Source organism: Ambystoma mexicanum, chromosome 3q (assembly GCF_040938575.1).
Source record: "Ambystoma mexicanum isolate Mex_15411 chromosome 3q, UKY_AmexF1_1, whole genome shotgun sequence".
NCBI lineage: Eukaryota > Metazoa > Chordata > Amphibia > Caudata > Ambystomatidae > Ambystoma > Ambystoma mexicanum.
In genome coordinates this window covers 1,253,712,149-1,253,730,089 of record NC_090926.1, presented here as the reverse complement: position 1 = coordinate 1,253,730,089, position 17,941 = coordinate 1,253,712,149, and the positions used below count along the sequence as shown (strand labels likewise).

General features: G+C 46.3%; 1 protein-coding gene across 1 annotated transcript in view; it reads right to left on the bottom strand.

Moving 5' to 3' along the window:
- YIPF2 (Yip1 domain family member 2) overlaps window positions 1-17,941 on the bottom strand; it is a 183,004-nt gene that overhangs the window by 81,713 nt on the left and 83,350 nt on the right. Inside the window, exon 8 of the mRNA XM_069604253.1 lies at window positions 4,062-4,244. Within this exon, the coding sequence (XP_069460354.1) occupies window positions 4,062-4,244 (183 nt within the window). The remainder of the gene's footprint in view (window positions 1-4,061; window positions 4,245-17,941) is intronic.

The window sequence follows — 17,941 nt, the reverse complement described above, 5'->3', positions numbered from 1 at the left end:
TCCATAGTCCTATGTCAGAATCCTAGCTCTGTCCCTCAAACTCTATGCTAAACAATAAATATCTTCCTAGTCCTGAGGAATGACTCCCGAACCCTGGACAAAAAGGCTTGGTTTAAAAGTGCTCAAGGTTCAGTCTCAAGTGTTGGGGGTGGGGGGATGTCTCCCTTCCCCAACCAGCCTCTCGCAGGCTTCTTCGCAATCTTTGGTGGTCCCAGACCCTGGGTGGCAGACCTTTTGTTATGAGGTGCTGTGACGAAGAAAAGTGGCTTGGATGCTTCTCCAAACTGTGGTGGGTCCCTGATCTGATTTGGCAGACCTGAATCCCTTCTACCAGGTACTGCGACAAAGAAGAAGAGTTTGGATGTTCCTCCAAACTGTGGTGGGTCCCTGATCTGATATGGCAGACCGGTTTCCCGTCTACCAGGCACTGCGATGAAGAAGAGGAGTTTGGATGCTTCTCTAAACTGGGGTGGTTCACTGATCCTGTCTGGTTGAACTGGTTCCCTTCTCTACCAGGTTTCTTAGTCTCAAAGTTACTTAGTCTCAAAATTCTGTGTTCATATGTATTATTCTCACAGTTCTCTTCACAATGTCTTAATCTCACATGCAGACTTAGTTTACTCTCCTGCCAAGTACTGTCTTCATATGTATTACTCCCACAGTGCTCTTCACGGTCTCTTTTCTTATTTGATAGCCCTGTGTCATCTTACATCCAAGTACTGTCACGAAGATTAGGTGTCCTTATTACGTTATATGTCCTTTTCTTGTAAGGGTCCTAGAGTCTATTCTCCTTGTTACAATCTCTTGATAATGTTTTTCTTAACGTCCCATAGGGGTTATCCCCTTTTCCCTAATTTTCAAGTACTGTTGACTTGAGGGTTGCTTGTACCCTCTGGGGACCCCCCCCAACCATAGGCTCAGACAACCAAATAGCTTTAGGGTCTTGGCTGCAGCCCTCCGGTCGGCCCTGGTGTCTCTTTGGCTTGCTGGCGCTGTGGGGGCTCATTTCGGCTTGCCACAGCAGCATTTGCAGCTTCTAGCTCTGTTTGGCGTTTCCCCCACAGCCGAACTGCTTGGTCCTGCAGTGCCGCGCTGTCGGTGCTCTCCCCAGCCAGCCTTTCGTTTCTCTTGGCGCGTTTCAGCATCCTGGTCTCCCCCTGCTGTTCTCTGCGTTGTGCATCCGCCATGTTCTCGGTTCCTCCAGGCAAGATCTGACTCTGGTTCCTCCAGTGAAGGGTTTGGCAGCTTTCTCCAGCTCTCCTTCCCTTGCTGGCTGGCAAAGGTTTCCAGTATGTATGGTGGGTGAATCGGTCCATTGCCACTTCTCAATAGAGAAGTTCTATCTTGCTCCTTGAGGGAGGGTTTGAGAATACTACTTGGATCCCCTCTTGGATCCCCTCTTCTATTTCAACTGAGGTTGCACCAATAGGAAGTCAGCAACCACTAGACAGTTCACTGTGGTTCACCTTAGTGCTCTTTATGCCTCTGCACTACTTCCTCATCTCAGTGCTTGTTAGTAGTATATCTTTCAACTACTCATTCTTCCTCGTCTCAGTTTCCTCAACTTGATTGGTTTCAGGTGAATACTGCATTCTCCCACAATAGTGGTCACTGTTCCATAGGTGGTTTCGCCTCCCATGAGATCCACCCCCTGAGTAGCACACCCAGGGGCACTATCAGGTAGCAGCCTCACCTCCCTGGCCTCATGGGAAGTGGCTCCCCCTACAGAAGCAGCAACATCATCCCGGGACTCATCACACCATGTACAAAAAAAGAATCCAGTAATTTAAGCTCTCTGGGCCAATGAGGAGTTGTAAGAGTAACATTTACCCAGCTGCGACAATCAACACGTCTGGTTGTGGGTGGGAAGGCAGACAGGAAATATTTGCAGAGGTTTGGCCAGACCTATCCTCAAACCTTTTTTCAAAGTCAAAGAAAGCAGTTGAGTGAAATTTGAGCACCTTGGCTCTCAGGTCTCTCTTCCACAAGTGATGGGATGCCCAGAAAGGACACAATGCCTTGCATGGCATCATGAGAAGACCAAGCTGGGGTGGTTTGGGGGGTGGTGGGGAGGGAGTCCTTCTTTGACAGGGTCATCGATCTTACACTGTCAAGATGGGGCCAAGGAACCCAGAGGTTGTGTGGTGGAGTAAAGAGTGAGATCCCCCGGCTCCAGTATGTGTGGAGCCGTATATGTGCATTGGCGCCGCCTCTTCTTAATCCGATGACTATTAGCCTTTGTCCCGTCTCCTCGTCCTGTGGCCTGTCTGTTGCAATCGCTACCTATTTTCCTGTTCTCTTATCTTACTTCTCACTAAATTAGCCCAGATTTCACCTTCTGCAAGATTTTATTTGCTTCAGCTTCTAGTTTGGGATACCTCCCACATCTAGCTCCCCTCCCAGCCTTTCCTTTTTAATCAGTGATCAGCTTCCCTCCCAACTGTTCCCTCCTGCCTTCCTTCTTGGACCAGTCTGCTGTTCAAAGGTTTCACCTAAAACACCCCATAGCCTCTGTATCGCCAGTAACATCTCAAGACCATCCTGATTAGGCAGAAAGATCTGCCTGAGCAGCGACTTTCCTGGTGCTCTGCACTGTTCCCATGCCTGCCACAGTAATCCAGGGAAATCATCTTATGTTGCAGGTGCCAGACTGGATCCCCAACAACGGAACTATCAAAGCGAAACACGTACACAGCGCTGGTGCAACATATTGTACGACACTCATTTTCGATGACCGAAGGTCTTTGGAAGGAAGTAAGCAGAGTTGGAGCCAACCCCTTTTGCAGAGAATGTGGCGGTGAAAGGGACCTTGGAGAAGACAGCAGGCGAAACCCCAACAACCAGTGACGGAATGGCAAACCAGAAGACCCACACTATCCCCCCAGGATGTGGACAAGGTTGTTGAAAGAGGTAGAGGAAGCCCAGGCATCATATTTGAAGGGCTTGGTTCGAGTGTCAGGATTTCGTTTTGGTAGTTGTGTGGGACGTCTGGTTCCACAAGAGCAGCAGGGCCTCCCAGTCCAAGAGCGTATCGAGATCACACAGAGCTGTAGTGAAGGAGGTTTCGGCTGCTTCTACTGGATCAGACTGAGGAAGAGTGTCTCACGTCGCCTTATGGACTACTAATGGCAGCTTTCAGTGAGGCTTTGGTAAAAGACTCACGGTTGGCAGAAATAAGGTCAGGATACCAGAAAGTTAACAAAAAGACTAAGGGCCAACCAACGATAGTAAAATAATCCTAAAAGTGGAATTTCTGAATCAACGACTAACACAACAGGACATAGAACCAGCAGTTGCCAGGTGTCTGCTGACCCTGCTGCTCTTCTGACAGAATCTCTCTAGCCAGGATAGGGACGGGATTATACAGAAACGAACATCAGAAAAATACACTCACACTGCAGGTCAGCAGTCAGCAGTGGGTAGGGTAAGCTATTGCAATTGTGGTGGATTGTAATGGTTTTATGACCCCTTGTATCCATTAGAAATCTTAAGAGCAGTTCTCAGCATAGAATTCCACTATTTTAGCAAGAACAGCATTAAAAAAATGCACAATATGAAAATGGTAATACTGCTATGTTTTCTTAATACTCACTGCAACCCATTGTCTTTCACTGTGGAATCCATTACATAACCTCAGCCAGTCCCAAATCTCACCTTTAGAAACTTGCTGTGAGGGTAAGGCTACTAGTTCCAAGATGCAGCCCTGTGGCTGTCTCAGACTATACATTACAGGCACACTATGCATGCAAGCATGATGCAAAATCCAGGTTTTGTGCTTATAACAGAGTTGGAAGGACTTGTCCATCAAAGCTTTCTTGCAGCTTGATGAAATACAAATACAAATAAATTGTATGTAGATGAAGGACTTCTAGAAAGAGATGAGCAGCTTACGAGGATCTTCAATGGGCCCTTGCTAGAACAACCAGGCGAATAAAGTAGGCAACACTCATGCAAAGTTGCTGTTACAGACTCAATTGTGAAGGTACTTGTCCAACATGACAGGACATATGCACAGTCTGGGAGAGACCCATCAGTAACAAAGGAAGGCCTATGATACATACCTTGCAGCTGATGGCAAGGAGGATGTGCAGGATCACCAGACTGGCTATCGTGGACACGGCCACCAACTTTGTGTCACCTTGGATATTGGGCCAGAAGGTAAGTACAAGGACGGAGCCAGACAGAACTGTGGCACACACTATTAGCGTCCACTGGAGCTCGACGATTGGTATAAGACACAGGAGCTGAAAGAGAAGCAAACACTATTAATTGAAGTATATTTTCTTCCATCTTTAAACGTAAAGTGCATGCGAGTACAGATTTTGAGAGTTGTGGCCGTTAGCGTCCAACTGTGATGATAACATTGCATATCTCTGGAAGTAAATCATTGCTTGCCAATCGTTCAGTGAAATAAACTTGCATATTGAAGAGAAAAGTGGTAAGGAATACATGAAAGACTAGCATCATCTGTTATTCTTGGACGTATCTGTGGAACATATCTGTGGTCCCCATCTCTCTCCCATCTTATTCTGGAGATATCAACTTGTTCACATATTCTTGTTTTCCATTTTAATGCCTTCTCTTGTTCTTTGGTCTCTGTGGCGTCTGCTCCTCATGAGGTCTTGTCCCGGTATTACCAGACAAAGGCACATGCAACATTCTCCCACTAAACTGTCATGGCTCCCCCACAGCTACAACACCCCTTTCCCCTACAAGCCCTCCCATAATGTGTGTCTGTCTGCGTCGGCCGGTGCCCCAGTGATTGTCATGGGAGTCTTCCTGAAGGGGAAGTATCTGCAGTAAGAAAGCATTGATTAGAAGAGATGTATGACCTTGTATTAAAAGTTTGGCAGGCGCCCTTTTGTTCATGTATATTTTTTGTCATCACAGACTACAGCGAGGCCACACCCTTTGAACCAGAATGATCAATTGAAGGTAAGTTTGCAGCCCCTACACAAGGAAGATCTGAACAGCTTGTCTTACAAAACATTGGTATTCATACCGGTCCACCAAATTGTGCCATGATGATGAGCAGATAAGATTCCTGAAGAAGAGCCAGGAAAGCCAAGCAGCCTGGCTTTTCCATACCAACAAATCAATGAACAAGAGACACTAGAGAAATGCCTAGCAACCACTCTAGCAGACCTCTGTCTGCCTTCCCGTCAGGAAACCTAGTCACAAAACGTCCTGCTCTAGTACCTGATGACCAAGTCTCACCACGAGTGGCCACCTCAATGCACAACACAAATGAAGCAGTACCAACTTTAAACGACCCATTCCTCAACCACTGCCAATCAAACTAACTACTGGAAGCATCCAATTCAGGAATCAACATGGATAACGCCTTTTATTATGAAGCATTGCATTACCAATTATCAATGCATTCAGGGCAACCAGCGTGACCCCCGCAGTCCAACTGCCCAACAAACCAATAACCCGGTCAATCTCCCACTACACAAAGACACCTGAAAGAAATGTTGCAGCCAGATGCCTTTTCATTAACACCCGCTTTATTGCCAAATAATTCTTCTGACATCTTTGATCTGTGAGGACAAAATAAGTCTTACATTTCATTACAGAAACTGGCTGTCAGCTGTTCATTTGGAAACCTTGATAGTGTAGCCTGAGGGATGGCTTTGAGTAAGACTGCTGCATTATGCCCTAAGGTACGAAGAATTACACTTGTACATAGAGAATCCATCCAAGCTAAAATGCCAAACTCCGACACCATCCCGGAGTGCACATCACACCTGCTCATCACACAGATATCCACTCTAAGCCTGCCTTTCAGATACAGACCACCACTTTCTTAAAGCTGTCTTTCACAGACAACCTGGCTGACATCTTTCAGTAGACAGCCAACACCTCACCACATAGGGAGATCTCAACATCTGGCTTCTGAAGGAGAACAATTCAGCCACAAAGTCACTCTTCGCAAACCTTGGCGCACTGCACTTCAAATACCTGGATGATAATGCACTCAAGAAGCCAGGCACAACTTGAATGGTGTTTTCTAGAACGAGACTTTCACCACTGTTTCCCTCCCCATTCTGCTTCCTCTGAGGAGCGCCCCTCTCCATCTCATTCGGCATCTTGACTAAAGCACCACCGCGTAGAACAAAATTTAAAACTAAACCAAAACACTGGGTGACCAACAACGTCAACATCTGGATAACAAACACTTTTGACAGCACAGTACCATAAATATCTTCAGACTCTCACAAAAGAAACAGGTTGCAGAGGAGCAGATGGACATGTCATCCCTAGCTCCCGCCCCCTCACATCCATCATACTGGAACAGTAGGAGGAGAGCCCTATGTGGGACACCAGGTATTATTCCAATACTGCAGCGAGTATATGAGAGACGATATGCACTCAGACAACTGTATCGAATGTACCCTTGCACTGAGAGGGTGGTAGGATGTCTGCACACACCATTGGACATCATAGAGCTATAAGTGAAATCGGACAAGGGCAGAGTGACGTCATAGAGGAAAGATACTGAGAAGCACTGAAACGATCTGCAAATACTCAAAGAATAAGGATTTAGCTGAAGTAATAAGAGAAACATGTAATCAAATATGAAGAAATCATATATGCAAAGAAGATAAAATAATCTGCTGACAAATAAATGTATACATGCAGAAACACAAGGCAGATGAGACCAATAGAAGCTTGCTACAGAGGAAAACATGACATGGCTAGAGTTGCCGTGATCGAAAGATGGATGCCGGACTCGTGTTAAAAGCAATCAAGCTACCTCAGAAACAGACCAAGGCTGCAGAGTCAGGAGACGGTGCAAAAACAGCTTTGTGTGAGGAATAAAGGAGTCTATTGGCCTGAGATCAATGATGCAACTTCAAGGAATAATTGCAAGGCACATGGGGAGTCAAAAGGATAAGCCATGTAGGTAAGACATATTTGTCTTAGATTAAGTGAAGGAGAAAGCATCTGCAAGAGCCAAGTATTGGACAATTTAAGATGCGTAAAACCCATGTAAGATGGAGTGAGCAAGTGTCTAGAGGGCAAGAAAGGGTAATGGCACCCAATTCACCAGATAAGGGGCCGCCAATGAAATTATTAACAATTATATACACTTTAAGTACATATGTTCCCTTAACCAATCCCACCCTTCAATATGTTTTAGTTACCACATAGGATGATGTCCTAGATGATGTATATTGAGATATAAAACCTTTGTATAATCACATTTGGGCGTGAGTGCTTGAATTACTGCTAGTTCGCGAGATTGCCCTACTTTATTTTATGCTGATAATAAAGTAGTACTTTGCCATATTCTTTGAGTCTGTCTGCTTATTTGGGTCCGAGATCATTATTATTTCCATCTAGCACATGAGACGCTTTAAGGTGCTAGAGCAAATTTTGGTAGCGGCGCAGATGGTTCTGGTCTAATCGACCTAGGCCCATATTGCCACAGCCTCTTTCTAAATCTTCCTGCCTCTACTCTTCGACCATTAAAACTTATCCAGAACAGGACGACTGTGAGACTGGTCCTTGGTCTCAAGCCCAGGGATCGTATCTGTCCAGCTTTGAAATCTCTTCACTGGCTCCCCGTGGCTGCAAGGATCAACTTTAGGACCCTCTGCATCATACACAAGGCTTTCACGGGCCTGGCTCCACTCTACCTCCAACTTTCTCTTCTAAAACATCTTCCTTCTCGAGCTCTCTGCTCATCCACCGCCAATTCTGACGGTCAGACGCTTCTCCAAGAAGAGAGTTGAGGGCAGATCTATCTCCTCGGCTGGGACCTCTCTCTAGAACAGCCTTCATGCCTCTCTCAAACTTGAGCAGAACCACCTCTGGTTCTGGAAGCAGCACGAGACCTTATTTTTCGCTTCAACTTTCTCTCTTCCTCTCCCCTGCTGATGCACCGACTGCTCCACACACTGGTCTCCTGGCCACCCTCTGAACTAGGGCCCATGCTCCTGCATGTCCAGTTGCCCTTGCACTGCCTCTGGACTTCCCAGCACTTAAGGGTCTGTATCTGCAACCCTACAGTTCCTTCTCTCTGCACTTATGAGCCACCCGCTGGCTGCACTTATGAGTTAACTGCACTTCCCCCTGGCACTTCTCCTTCCGTCTTCCCCACACTTGGGCCATCTGAATGACACAAAGCCTAATAAGATGGTTATTTTGTCTTCCCTTTGTCCGTGCCCCCCTGTCATGGCGCGCCTAGTAACACTCGTGTACAGGCGCGTTATAAATGCCACATCATATCGTATATCTAGACTCTCATACTCCCGATTGATTTAGCCATTAGCCAGAAGACCGTGGAGTATCCTGTGGAGATCGGCGCGCAAATACACATGTGAGCAGAATCGGTCAGCAGGTGCCCCTTTGATGAAATTCCTGTCTGGTCACAGCCGGTGCCCCACAGGCTGAAGGCGAACTGGTAGATTGGGGGAAGAGAGGGACTTGAGCTGAGCCACGGATGCCAGTAGAACATCAAAAGGTGGCCAAAACAGGGGGAGGGACTGTATTGCAAATATATGTATAGGAACAGGATTTTTGGGGATAATAAAGAAGAGAAATGGATATCTTGATTGCAAATCCAAAAAGTAGAGTGCGTATCAAACTCCAAAATAAGGTAAAAAGCGAGATGAGATACATTTACTTAAGATAGCAAGGGAAGGCATATGCAGAAAATGTAAAAGTGCACATGTGTATGGAGTTATAAATATGTCAGTATAAAACTTGTATTGGGTCTAGATTAGGACATATAAAACAATAGTAAAAAATGAAGGTGATCATCTGATTTTTAAATCAAGAGTGACGTCAATCAGGAGGGAAAATAATCTCTTAAAACAATAATATAAGGTTACAATTGATATAAAGTGTAAACAAAGGAACAAAAAGAACATCATTGCGTATGGTAATAAGCATCGATTGATGGTGCCTGCTCCAATTAATCAGTGTGGTATATTTGATAAAATAAAAGAACAAAAGATCTGGTACGTATTGGCAGTCAAGATCGACTTGTCATCATGGGGGAATACTCCTCTTCTACACTTAAGCAGGACACTGCCGAGATATATACCCAAGCTAAGACAGTAAGACAGTATCAAGCAGAGTGGGTAGGAGGCACTACTAATAAAACACTCATGCCGTGTTCTCAAGAGGATTTGTTGTCAAAAACAGTACTGCAACATATGACAACAGATTTACATACTACATACAAGGGGAAGAAACTACAGAAAAGATTGGTCATTTTAGAGGTGTGGAAAATGTATCAGAGAGACAAAGAAGATCCACCTGATAAGGAGTGGGTGCTTAATCAGCACAAAGAGAAGGATACAACTACTTCGGCTCCTCTTTCCACTCATGAAAAAAACTCTGCATTCCACTTATGAAAACAAGAGCACAGATACCGAGAAACAAGGATTTTATCCTTTAAAAGGAGTTGAAAGTAGCAGCGGGGGTATGTTAATCTGACATACAAGCCCCTGCTTATAATAGTAGGGATAATAAATGCGGAAGAAAGCAAATGTAGAGCACGCTAATATATGCCAACACGCGATGAAAGTAAACATGAGAGAAAGGACAGACAGATGAAGATCGAGGAAGAGGCAAGGAGAGAAAGGGAACTGAAAGATAAACCTACCAGATTTTTCGACTTTGAGCTCACATGTTTGCCAACGTTCTTGCTCTTTGTATCATGCAAAATAAGGACGGTCCTCTCTGGCTGCCAGGACTCGCTAAGGTGATACAGGGTAAACCGGCCACCAGAGAGGCCAGTCCCACAAGGTGAAAAAAACCCTGCCAAGGGGTAAAGACCCTTTTTTGCCTGGTGGGAGGTGTAGCTGCAGAGAACGTTGGCAAATGGAGACTGGAGATGCAACAGGAATCCAAGGCAGAAGTGCGAACGAGATGGAAGCCAAGGAAAACCAAGGCAGAGCAGCCGTAGGCCTAACACACAGGTAAGAAGGCAGAGTGGAGCTGAGCAGCAATAGAAGGAAATAAAGGAGAGAAGAGTTCGGAGGAACAGAGCGGTCAAGAACGCGCGGGGCACTAAGGTATACACAGAAACAAAGTTGCAACGCATAAAGCCGGCATTCTATCACAGTATTTGTTTGGAATGAATAGACCCCTTCTTCCAATGCGTGTAGTATGTGGCGGCCATCTTGGGATTGGCCGATCCATCTCTGTAGGCGGCCATGGAAAGGTTGGCAAGGTTTCTCCCAGAGCTGTGCAAACTCAGATCCCGTTTCCGACGGCGAACAAAGGACCATATGGGACACCGAGACGTTACAGTATACCCCCTTCCAAGTCCAGCACCACCGGGTTTCCAGGGGTGTCAATGATGAAATCATGTAACCAGAACGGGGGCGAGAGCATGTCTTGTAGGTTCCCAAGTGCGATCCGCTGGTTCCCGATCGTTATACACTGACGAAGGTGTGGCAGCAGAACGACTTCTAATGGGGGTCCTGTAGGTTTTCAAAAGTGAAGAGTGGAAAACTGGATGAATCGTGTTCCAGGAGAGGGGAAGCCTTAGATGGGGTGCAAATTTGATTGCTCTCAAATGTGAAGGTAGGAATCTAGCAGCCAACCAGACCTTGTCACCGACCTTAAAGTCGGGGTCTGGGTTCCGGTGTCTATCCACGTTTAGTTTAGACTCTTGCGAGTGATGCGAAGATGTTGCATTGCTTCTTCTTGACTGTTGTGTAGTACCTGCACAAGTTCTTCTACCACAGGAACGTTGGAACTGGTTGGGGGTACTGATGGCAGCCATGTAGGGTGTTATCCGTAGTTGCAACAAAAAAAAAAGAGAAGTGCCAATGGCCGAATGATAGGAGTTATTATATGAAAATTCAGCAGTTGGAAGAAGTGAGACCCAGTTGTCTTGATTCCCAGTAACAAAACAGCAAAGATATTGTTTGAGTTTCTTGTTTGTTTTTTCAGTAAGGCCATTGGATTGAGGGTGGTATCCGATGAGAGGCATCTAGAGATGCCCAGATGAGACTACAAGGCAGACCAGAACTTTGAAGTGTACTGGGTGCCACAGTCAGAGATATAGGTAGGGAGTCTGTGCAATTCGAAGACAGTACAGAGGAAGATGGTTGCCATCTCGGAGGCTGATGGTATGGAACGGCAGGGAGCAAAATGTGTCATCTTTGTAAAAGAGTCTACGGTTACCATGATAACCGTGTAATCTTCAGAACGCGGCAGGTCTACCACAATGTCTGAAGCAATTTTGTGCCATGGTCTTAGAGGTAACAAGGATTGTAGCAGTTTTCCACTGGGTTTGCTTCTGGACGTCTTGGCTTGAGCACAGACTTCACAGGCTTGGCAATAGTGCATGACGTCTCTGTGCATTCTAGGCTGCCAGAAGTGTTGTTGTGGTAGATTCAAAGTGGACTTTGTTCCACGATGACCTGCAATCTTTGAATCATGAGTCAATGATAACGCCTCTTCCTGCAGTTATACTGTGGGTAGAAAAAGGCTGTTACCTTTGAGCACAAGTCCTTGTTTGTTTGGAAATGAGAGAATGTTTAGACAGGAGTTGTGGTTCCTTACCCGGTCCAAAAAGAGGCATTCACTTGACAGATGATGGTGGTCTGTGGGAAAATAAGTTCGAAGTGAGATTCCTCTTCGGTTGGGGTGAACAAGGAACGTGATTAGGTGTCGGCAACCAATTCTTTGTCCCAGGGAGAAAGGTCATTTGAAACCGCATTGCAGAAAGAAATGGGCCCACCTGGCCTGACAAATGTAGCGGCATTCAAAAGACTATAACATAAGCAGGTTTCTATGATCAGATGTAATTTCAGGGTTTTTTTTTTTTTTCGGCCCACAAAAGGTAGCATCTTCACTCGGTACAAGCCAGCTTCATGGCTAGTAATTCTTTTTCGAATACTGCACTTCTCAAAGGTAGCAATGTTTTGGAGTAGATTGGATAGGATGTTCTTCTTGGTCGTCGCCGAGCTGTTTAAGTACTGCACCTACTGCTCTATCTTAAGCGTCAGTTTCCACAATAAAGGTTTTGTGTTCATCGGGAGTAACCAAAACGGGAACTGTGGTAAAGGCAGATATCAATGTCTGAAAGGCGTTCTCTGTATTGATGTCCCCAAATGAATTGAACCCCTTTCTAGAGAAGGATGTCAAAGGTAGCATGAGCTTGGAAAAGGAGGGAATGAACTTTCTGTAGAAGTTGGCAAGTCCTAGGAACTGTTGAAGTTATTTTACTGTGGTAGGCCTTTTCCAATGCAGGATTGCCTCTACTTTGCGTGGGTCCATAGATACGCCATCCTTGGAAAGTATACAACCAAGATATGGAAAGGAAGAAACACCAAAAGTACACTTTTCTAGCTTTACCTGAAGATGATTTTCTTGTAGGCGCATGAGAACCTGTTTGACATGGTCGGAATGTTCTGTAGGTTGAGAGGAAGAAACAAGGATATCAAGATACACTACGAGTACGTGGAAGAACAAATCAGCAAATATATGGTCCATGAACCTCTGAAAAACTGATGGGCGTTAGCCAGTCCAAAGGGCATGACACTATAATCATAGTGCCGAAAGGTGTTCGGAAGGCGGTCTACAATTCATCGCCTTCCTGGATCCTTATCAAAATGGTATGCGCCAGGAAGATCTAGTTTTGGGAAAACTGGTAGCATGTTGCACCGCATCCAGGATGTCCGGTTTAAGGGGTCACTGCCTGATGAAAATGGTTTACCAAGTCCTCACTCAGGAACGGAGGAACAGAGTTTCCCGCTTTGTAGACCCTCTGTTAGCTTCCCCACCAGCTCCACGTTCACTTGCCGGTGAAGCTGCTGTTTTCCAGCAAAACCGATCTCTGGACAAAGTCGCTGCTGCTGGTTTTTGAGTGGTTCTTCCCTGGTGCCTGCCACGCTTCCCTGGGGCTCGCTGCACTCCGGTAAGGAAGGCTGAATAGCAACAGCATGAAAGCCTCTTCCGTCTGCTGCATGGTTAATTCCGATGCATCTGCCTTCGCTCACGGTTCTGCTTCCTGCTTCGCCCGCTCAGCTGCTCTGCTCACTGACTTGAAAGGGCAACCTGTATTTAAAGGTCCCACGTATCTGATCTCCAGCATAACTAGCCTGCATGTTGGACAAGGTTTCTTTCGATCCCTACTAACCCCTTCTTCCTCCTCGTCTAAGTACTTGAGGCGTTTTGGGAACTGTAGTCCATAGGATTGTTGGCAAGAACAAAAATATCAGAGTAACTAAATGTGAACTCTATTTGAGGTGTGAATGCTATTCTACTCAATAGTTTTACAAAGGTAGCGGGCGCCCCTCTCTCGCAAGAACAGACATGATAACCTGTTCAGTGGTTATTAACCACTTGAGAGTTCGCAGCCACTGCTTTTACTCACTGTGCCTTTCACAGATGGGAAATATCCATTTGCATACCAGTCTTTGTCCTGCCCAGGGGCAGTCCAGCACCGAAATACAATGGCAATTCCAATCTGAACGAGAGTACCACCAGCAACTCCATACACGTGTTTCACCCTTGTTGGGGATCATCAGTGAGGTGAAGCTGATGCCTCTCTAAGCACAGTGAGAGGGAGACCACGTCTGGTTGCCCCCAGGAGACCTAGGGTTACCAATCCCAGGTTCCTTAACAAATAGTTTTACAAAGGTAGCGGGCGCCCCTCTCTCGCAAGAACAGACATGATAACCTGTTCTGGGATTGGTAACCCTAGGTCTCCTGGGGGCAACCAGACGTGGTCTCCCTCTCACTGTGCTTAGAGAGGCATCAGCTTCACCTCACTGATGATCCCCAACAAGGGTGAAACACGTGTATGGGGTTGCTGGTGGTACTCTCGTTCAGATTGGAGTTGCCATTGTATTTCGGTGCTGGACTGCCCCTGGGCAGGACAAAGACTGATATGCAAATGGATATTTCCCATCTGTGAAAGGCACAGTGAGTAAAAGCAGTGGCTGCGAACTCTCAAGTGGTTAATAACCACTGAACAGGTTATCATGTCTGTTCTTGCGAGAGAGGGGCGCCCGCTACCTTTGTATAACTATTTTTTAAGGAACCTGGGATTGGTAACCCTAGGTCTCCTGGGGGCAACCAGACGTGGTCTCCCTCTCACTGTGCTTAGAGAGGCATCAGCTTCACCTCACTGATGATCCCCAACAAGGGTGAAACACGTGTATGGGGTTGCTGGTGGTACTCTCGTTCAGATTGGAGTTGCCATTGTATTTCGGTGCTGGACTGCCCCTGGGCAGGACAAAGACTGATATGCAAATGGATATTTCCCATCTGTGAAAGGCACAGTGAGTAAAAGCAGTGGCTGCAAACTCTCAAGTGGTTAATAACCACTGAACAGGTTATCATGTCTGTTCTTGCGAGAGAGGGGCGCCCGCTACCTTTGTATAACTATGCTTTAAGGAACCTGGGATTGGTAACCCTAGGTCTCCTGGGGGCAACCAGACGTGGTCTCCCTCTCACTGTGCTTAGAGAGGCATCAGCTTCACCTCACTGATGATCCCCAACAAGGGTGAAACACGTGTATGGGGTTGCTGGTGGTACTCTCGTTCAGATTGGAGTTGCCATTGTATTTCGGTGCTGGACTGCCCCTGGGCAGGACAAAGACTGATATGCAAATGAATATTTCCCATCTGTGAAAGGCACAGTGAGTAAAAGCAGTGGCTGCGAACTCTCAAGTGGTTAATAACCACTGAACAGGTTATCATGTCTGTTCTTGCGAGAGAGGGGCGCCCGCTACCTTTGTATAACTATTTTTTAAGGAACCTGGGATTGGTAACCCTAGGTCTCCTGGGGGCAACCAGACGTGGTCTCCCTCTCACTGTGCTTAGAGAGGCATCAGCTTCACCTCACTGATGATCCCCAACAAGGGTGAAACACGTGTATGGGGTTGCTGGTGGTACTCTCGTTCAGATTGGAGTTGCCATTGTATTTCGGTGCTGGACTGCCCCTGGGCAGGACAAAGACTGATATGCAAATGGATATTTCCCATCTGTGAAAGGCACAGTGAGTAAAAGCAGTGGCTGCGAACTCTCAAGTGGTTAATAACCACTGAACAGGTTATCATGTCTGTTCTTGCGAGAGAGGGGCGCCCGCTACCTTTGTATAACTATTCTACTCAATGTTTTGCATGAAGGGTTGTTTGGGTCCTATAATGGGAGGGATTTATAAAATGGCAATCATTGTGAGAGACCAAAAGGTGTCTCACCCACTAGTCCCCGGGGATCTGTCATCCAGGTGGCCAGGACACGGCCATCGCTTTTGGATCCAGTTCCTGGGGGTGGACCAGTGTGGGAGGATCACCTGGGTGATGGGTCTTCGGGGAGTGGGAAACCGGATGGTCATATGCGGTATCCCCTTCCCTGTAACACCTTTACCCCATCTTGCAAGATTCATTTATCCATCATTCATTTTATGTAGTGACTATAGTTAGCCATATTATTCAGCCATTTGGTTTGCTAGAGAAAGAGGCCCCGTTATATGAAGTGCCTTTCTTATACATGTTTAGACATATGTTATTATGTATGCATTTAGAGACATGCATGTGTGCACTTAGAAGTATGCATTGAGCCATGGTATAGCGCTTGCTTTGCGATTGAATGCGTTAGGCACTATAGAGCATGTAGCTGGCATTCTGAAGTCATTCTGAAGAGACACACAGAGCAGCTTCACTGGTTCTGCTGAGACATTGTTATGGTACACTGTGAATCTAGGAATGTGTAAACAAAGGCTGGTAGGCAGACAGATAAGAGGTAACTCTTGCCCGAATAGAAGAGGGAAGAGGGCCTGGCTTATCAGCATCCCTGGCTTGCTCGCAGACAGACGGGAAGGTGGGGGCATTCGCAGGCAGTGAGGAGTGCTTTGCACAGACAGGCACAGATGGAGGGTTTTTCGGTGGAGAAAGGAAGGATTTTAGCTTGTTCAGAGCGGACAATGGAGAAATGGGAGCATGGGATGGGGTTTCGTAACACAGTAACACAGACAGGAGAAGGCCATAGGATGTACAAGATATGATGAAATGTCACGGTGACTAAAAACACACTGGACTAGAACAAGACATGCGTACACAGACCTTCAGGCGCTGTCCGGATTTAGAAATGCTGGTTTGACAGAATAGAGTGAATGCTTAATGTAACCATAGAGATTTATGTATGTCATTTGACACTATAACTGGAAGCCTGAAATGAGCATTGATAGAGGCGTTTGGGTAGCGTTTTGGATGCAGCTTGGGAAGCAGAGGCTTTTGGTGAGGCGTTTGGAGAATCGGCTGACATGCAGCTTGGGGAAGCATTCTGGCACAGCATTGGCAGGAGATCAGACCCCTGAGGGCCAAGGAGAGAGGCCTTGGCAGAGGCTTGAGACAGTTCGAGTGGCTGGCTGCAAGGGAGCTGGATAGGAGAGAGATGGGACACATTCGAGATTAGGAAGCTTGCACATGCAAAGCGGAGTATTGCTGATTGAGTATGAGGCCTAATTGATTGATAAGACATGCAAATGGGCAATTAGGACAGACACTCACACAGAGCTTTTGGTTTGATAGAAGGGGAGATCGGATTGAGAGAGAGAGAGAGATATGTGCTGTGGATTGGAGAGGAATGCTGACACTTGCCATATGTATTTTGCTATTAGCATTTGTTGTTATTAGGCATGCGTTATTAGCATTACAGATCCAGAGCAGGACTGGATAATTGTTATTAGATTGCTTGCATAGAAGCTAGTATGCTTTGCTAGTACTGTTTATTATGCACACAGAACTGTGCATGAATAAAAGTGTTTTTATTGTTGAATTGATTCATGCGTTTTCCTTGTGTCTCATGTTATTTCATCTTGTGTCTATTTTTAGCATTAGGGTATGTTTGTGTGTCCATAGCATAGCAATTTGGCAGTAACACAATCGCCCTGAGATATACTTGCAGGGGAGCCAGAGTGGTCCTACCCCCTGAGGAAGAGTTACAGTTTGACAAATTGGTCGCCCATGTGGGGTGTTTTTTGGAGACTAACACTACATCAGGCCTCAAAATGTGTACTCTCCTTTTACTGGCATGGCAAGGACCAGGCCGTTCAGAGGAATATGCTGTGATAGGGCATTGTATCCATGGAGACGAAATGGGTTTCCTTCATTTCTGCTTCAGTCAGATATGATGTCATTTAAATGAATAAATACATTTATAACGCGCCTCTACACAAATGTTTCTAGGTGTGACAAGACAAGAGAGGGAAGACAGAGGGAGGAGAAGACAAACAATCTTACTAGGCCTTGTGTCATTCAGATCGAGCAAATGTGACAACGCCAAGTGCAGGGGAAGGGGGTTAGGGGAGGTACCATGGAGATGGAAGGAGGAAATGCAATCAGGGCAGCAATGCACTTAAGTGAAGCCAGGGCAGAGTGGCTCTGGGTAAGTGCAAGGAGGAAGGGGACTGTAGAGGTTACAGTTACAGCCCCCAAGTGCGTGGTAGGTCCGGAGGCAGTGCAGGGGAGACTGATACTGGAGGAGCCTGGTACCGAGTGAGACTCTGAGGGTAGCCAAGCAACCAGTCGGCACCACAAACAGTTGGATTAGCAGGGGAGAGAAGGAGAGAAAGCAGAGGATAAAAGGAAAGTCTTGAGCTGCTTCCTGGAGAAGCGTCTGACCCTTAGAGAGTTGGAGGTAGCCGAGTGAAGGGCTCGAGAAGGAAGGTGATTTGGAAGAGTTGATGTAGTGCAGGCCCCGGCCCCAGAAAACCTTGAGAACTTGATCCTTGCAGCCACTGCAACCAAGTGGAGAGATTTCCGGACTGGAGAGATCGAATCCAAGTGATTTTACCAAAGGCAAAATGATCGCGGCTGAAATATCCGAAAACAAAACGCTCGAATGACCAAAAGTTCGAACACTTTTTTTTTGGACATTTCAGCCCCTACATTGCGAAAACACACATTCACACACACATTCACACACACACACACACACACACACACACACACACACAC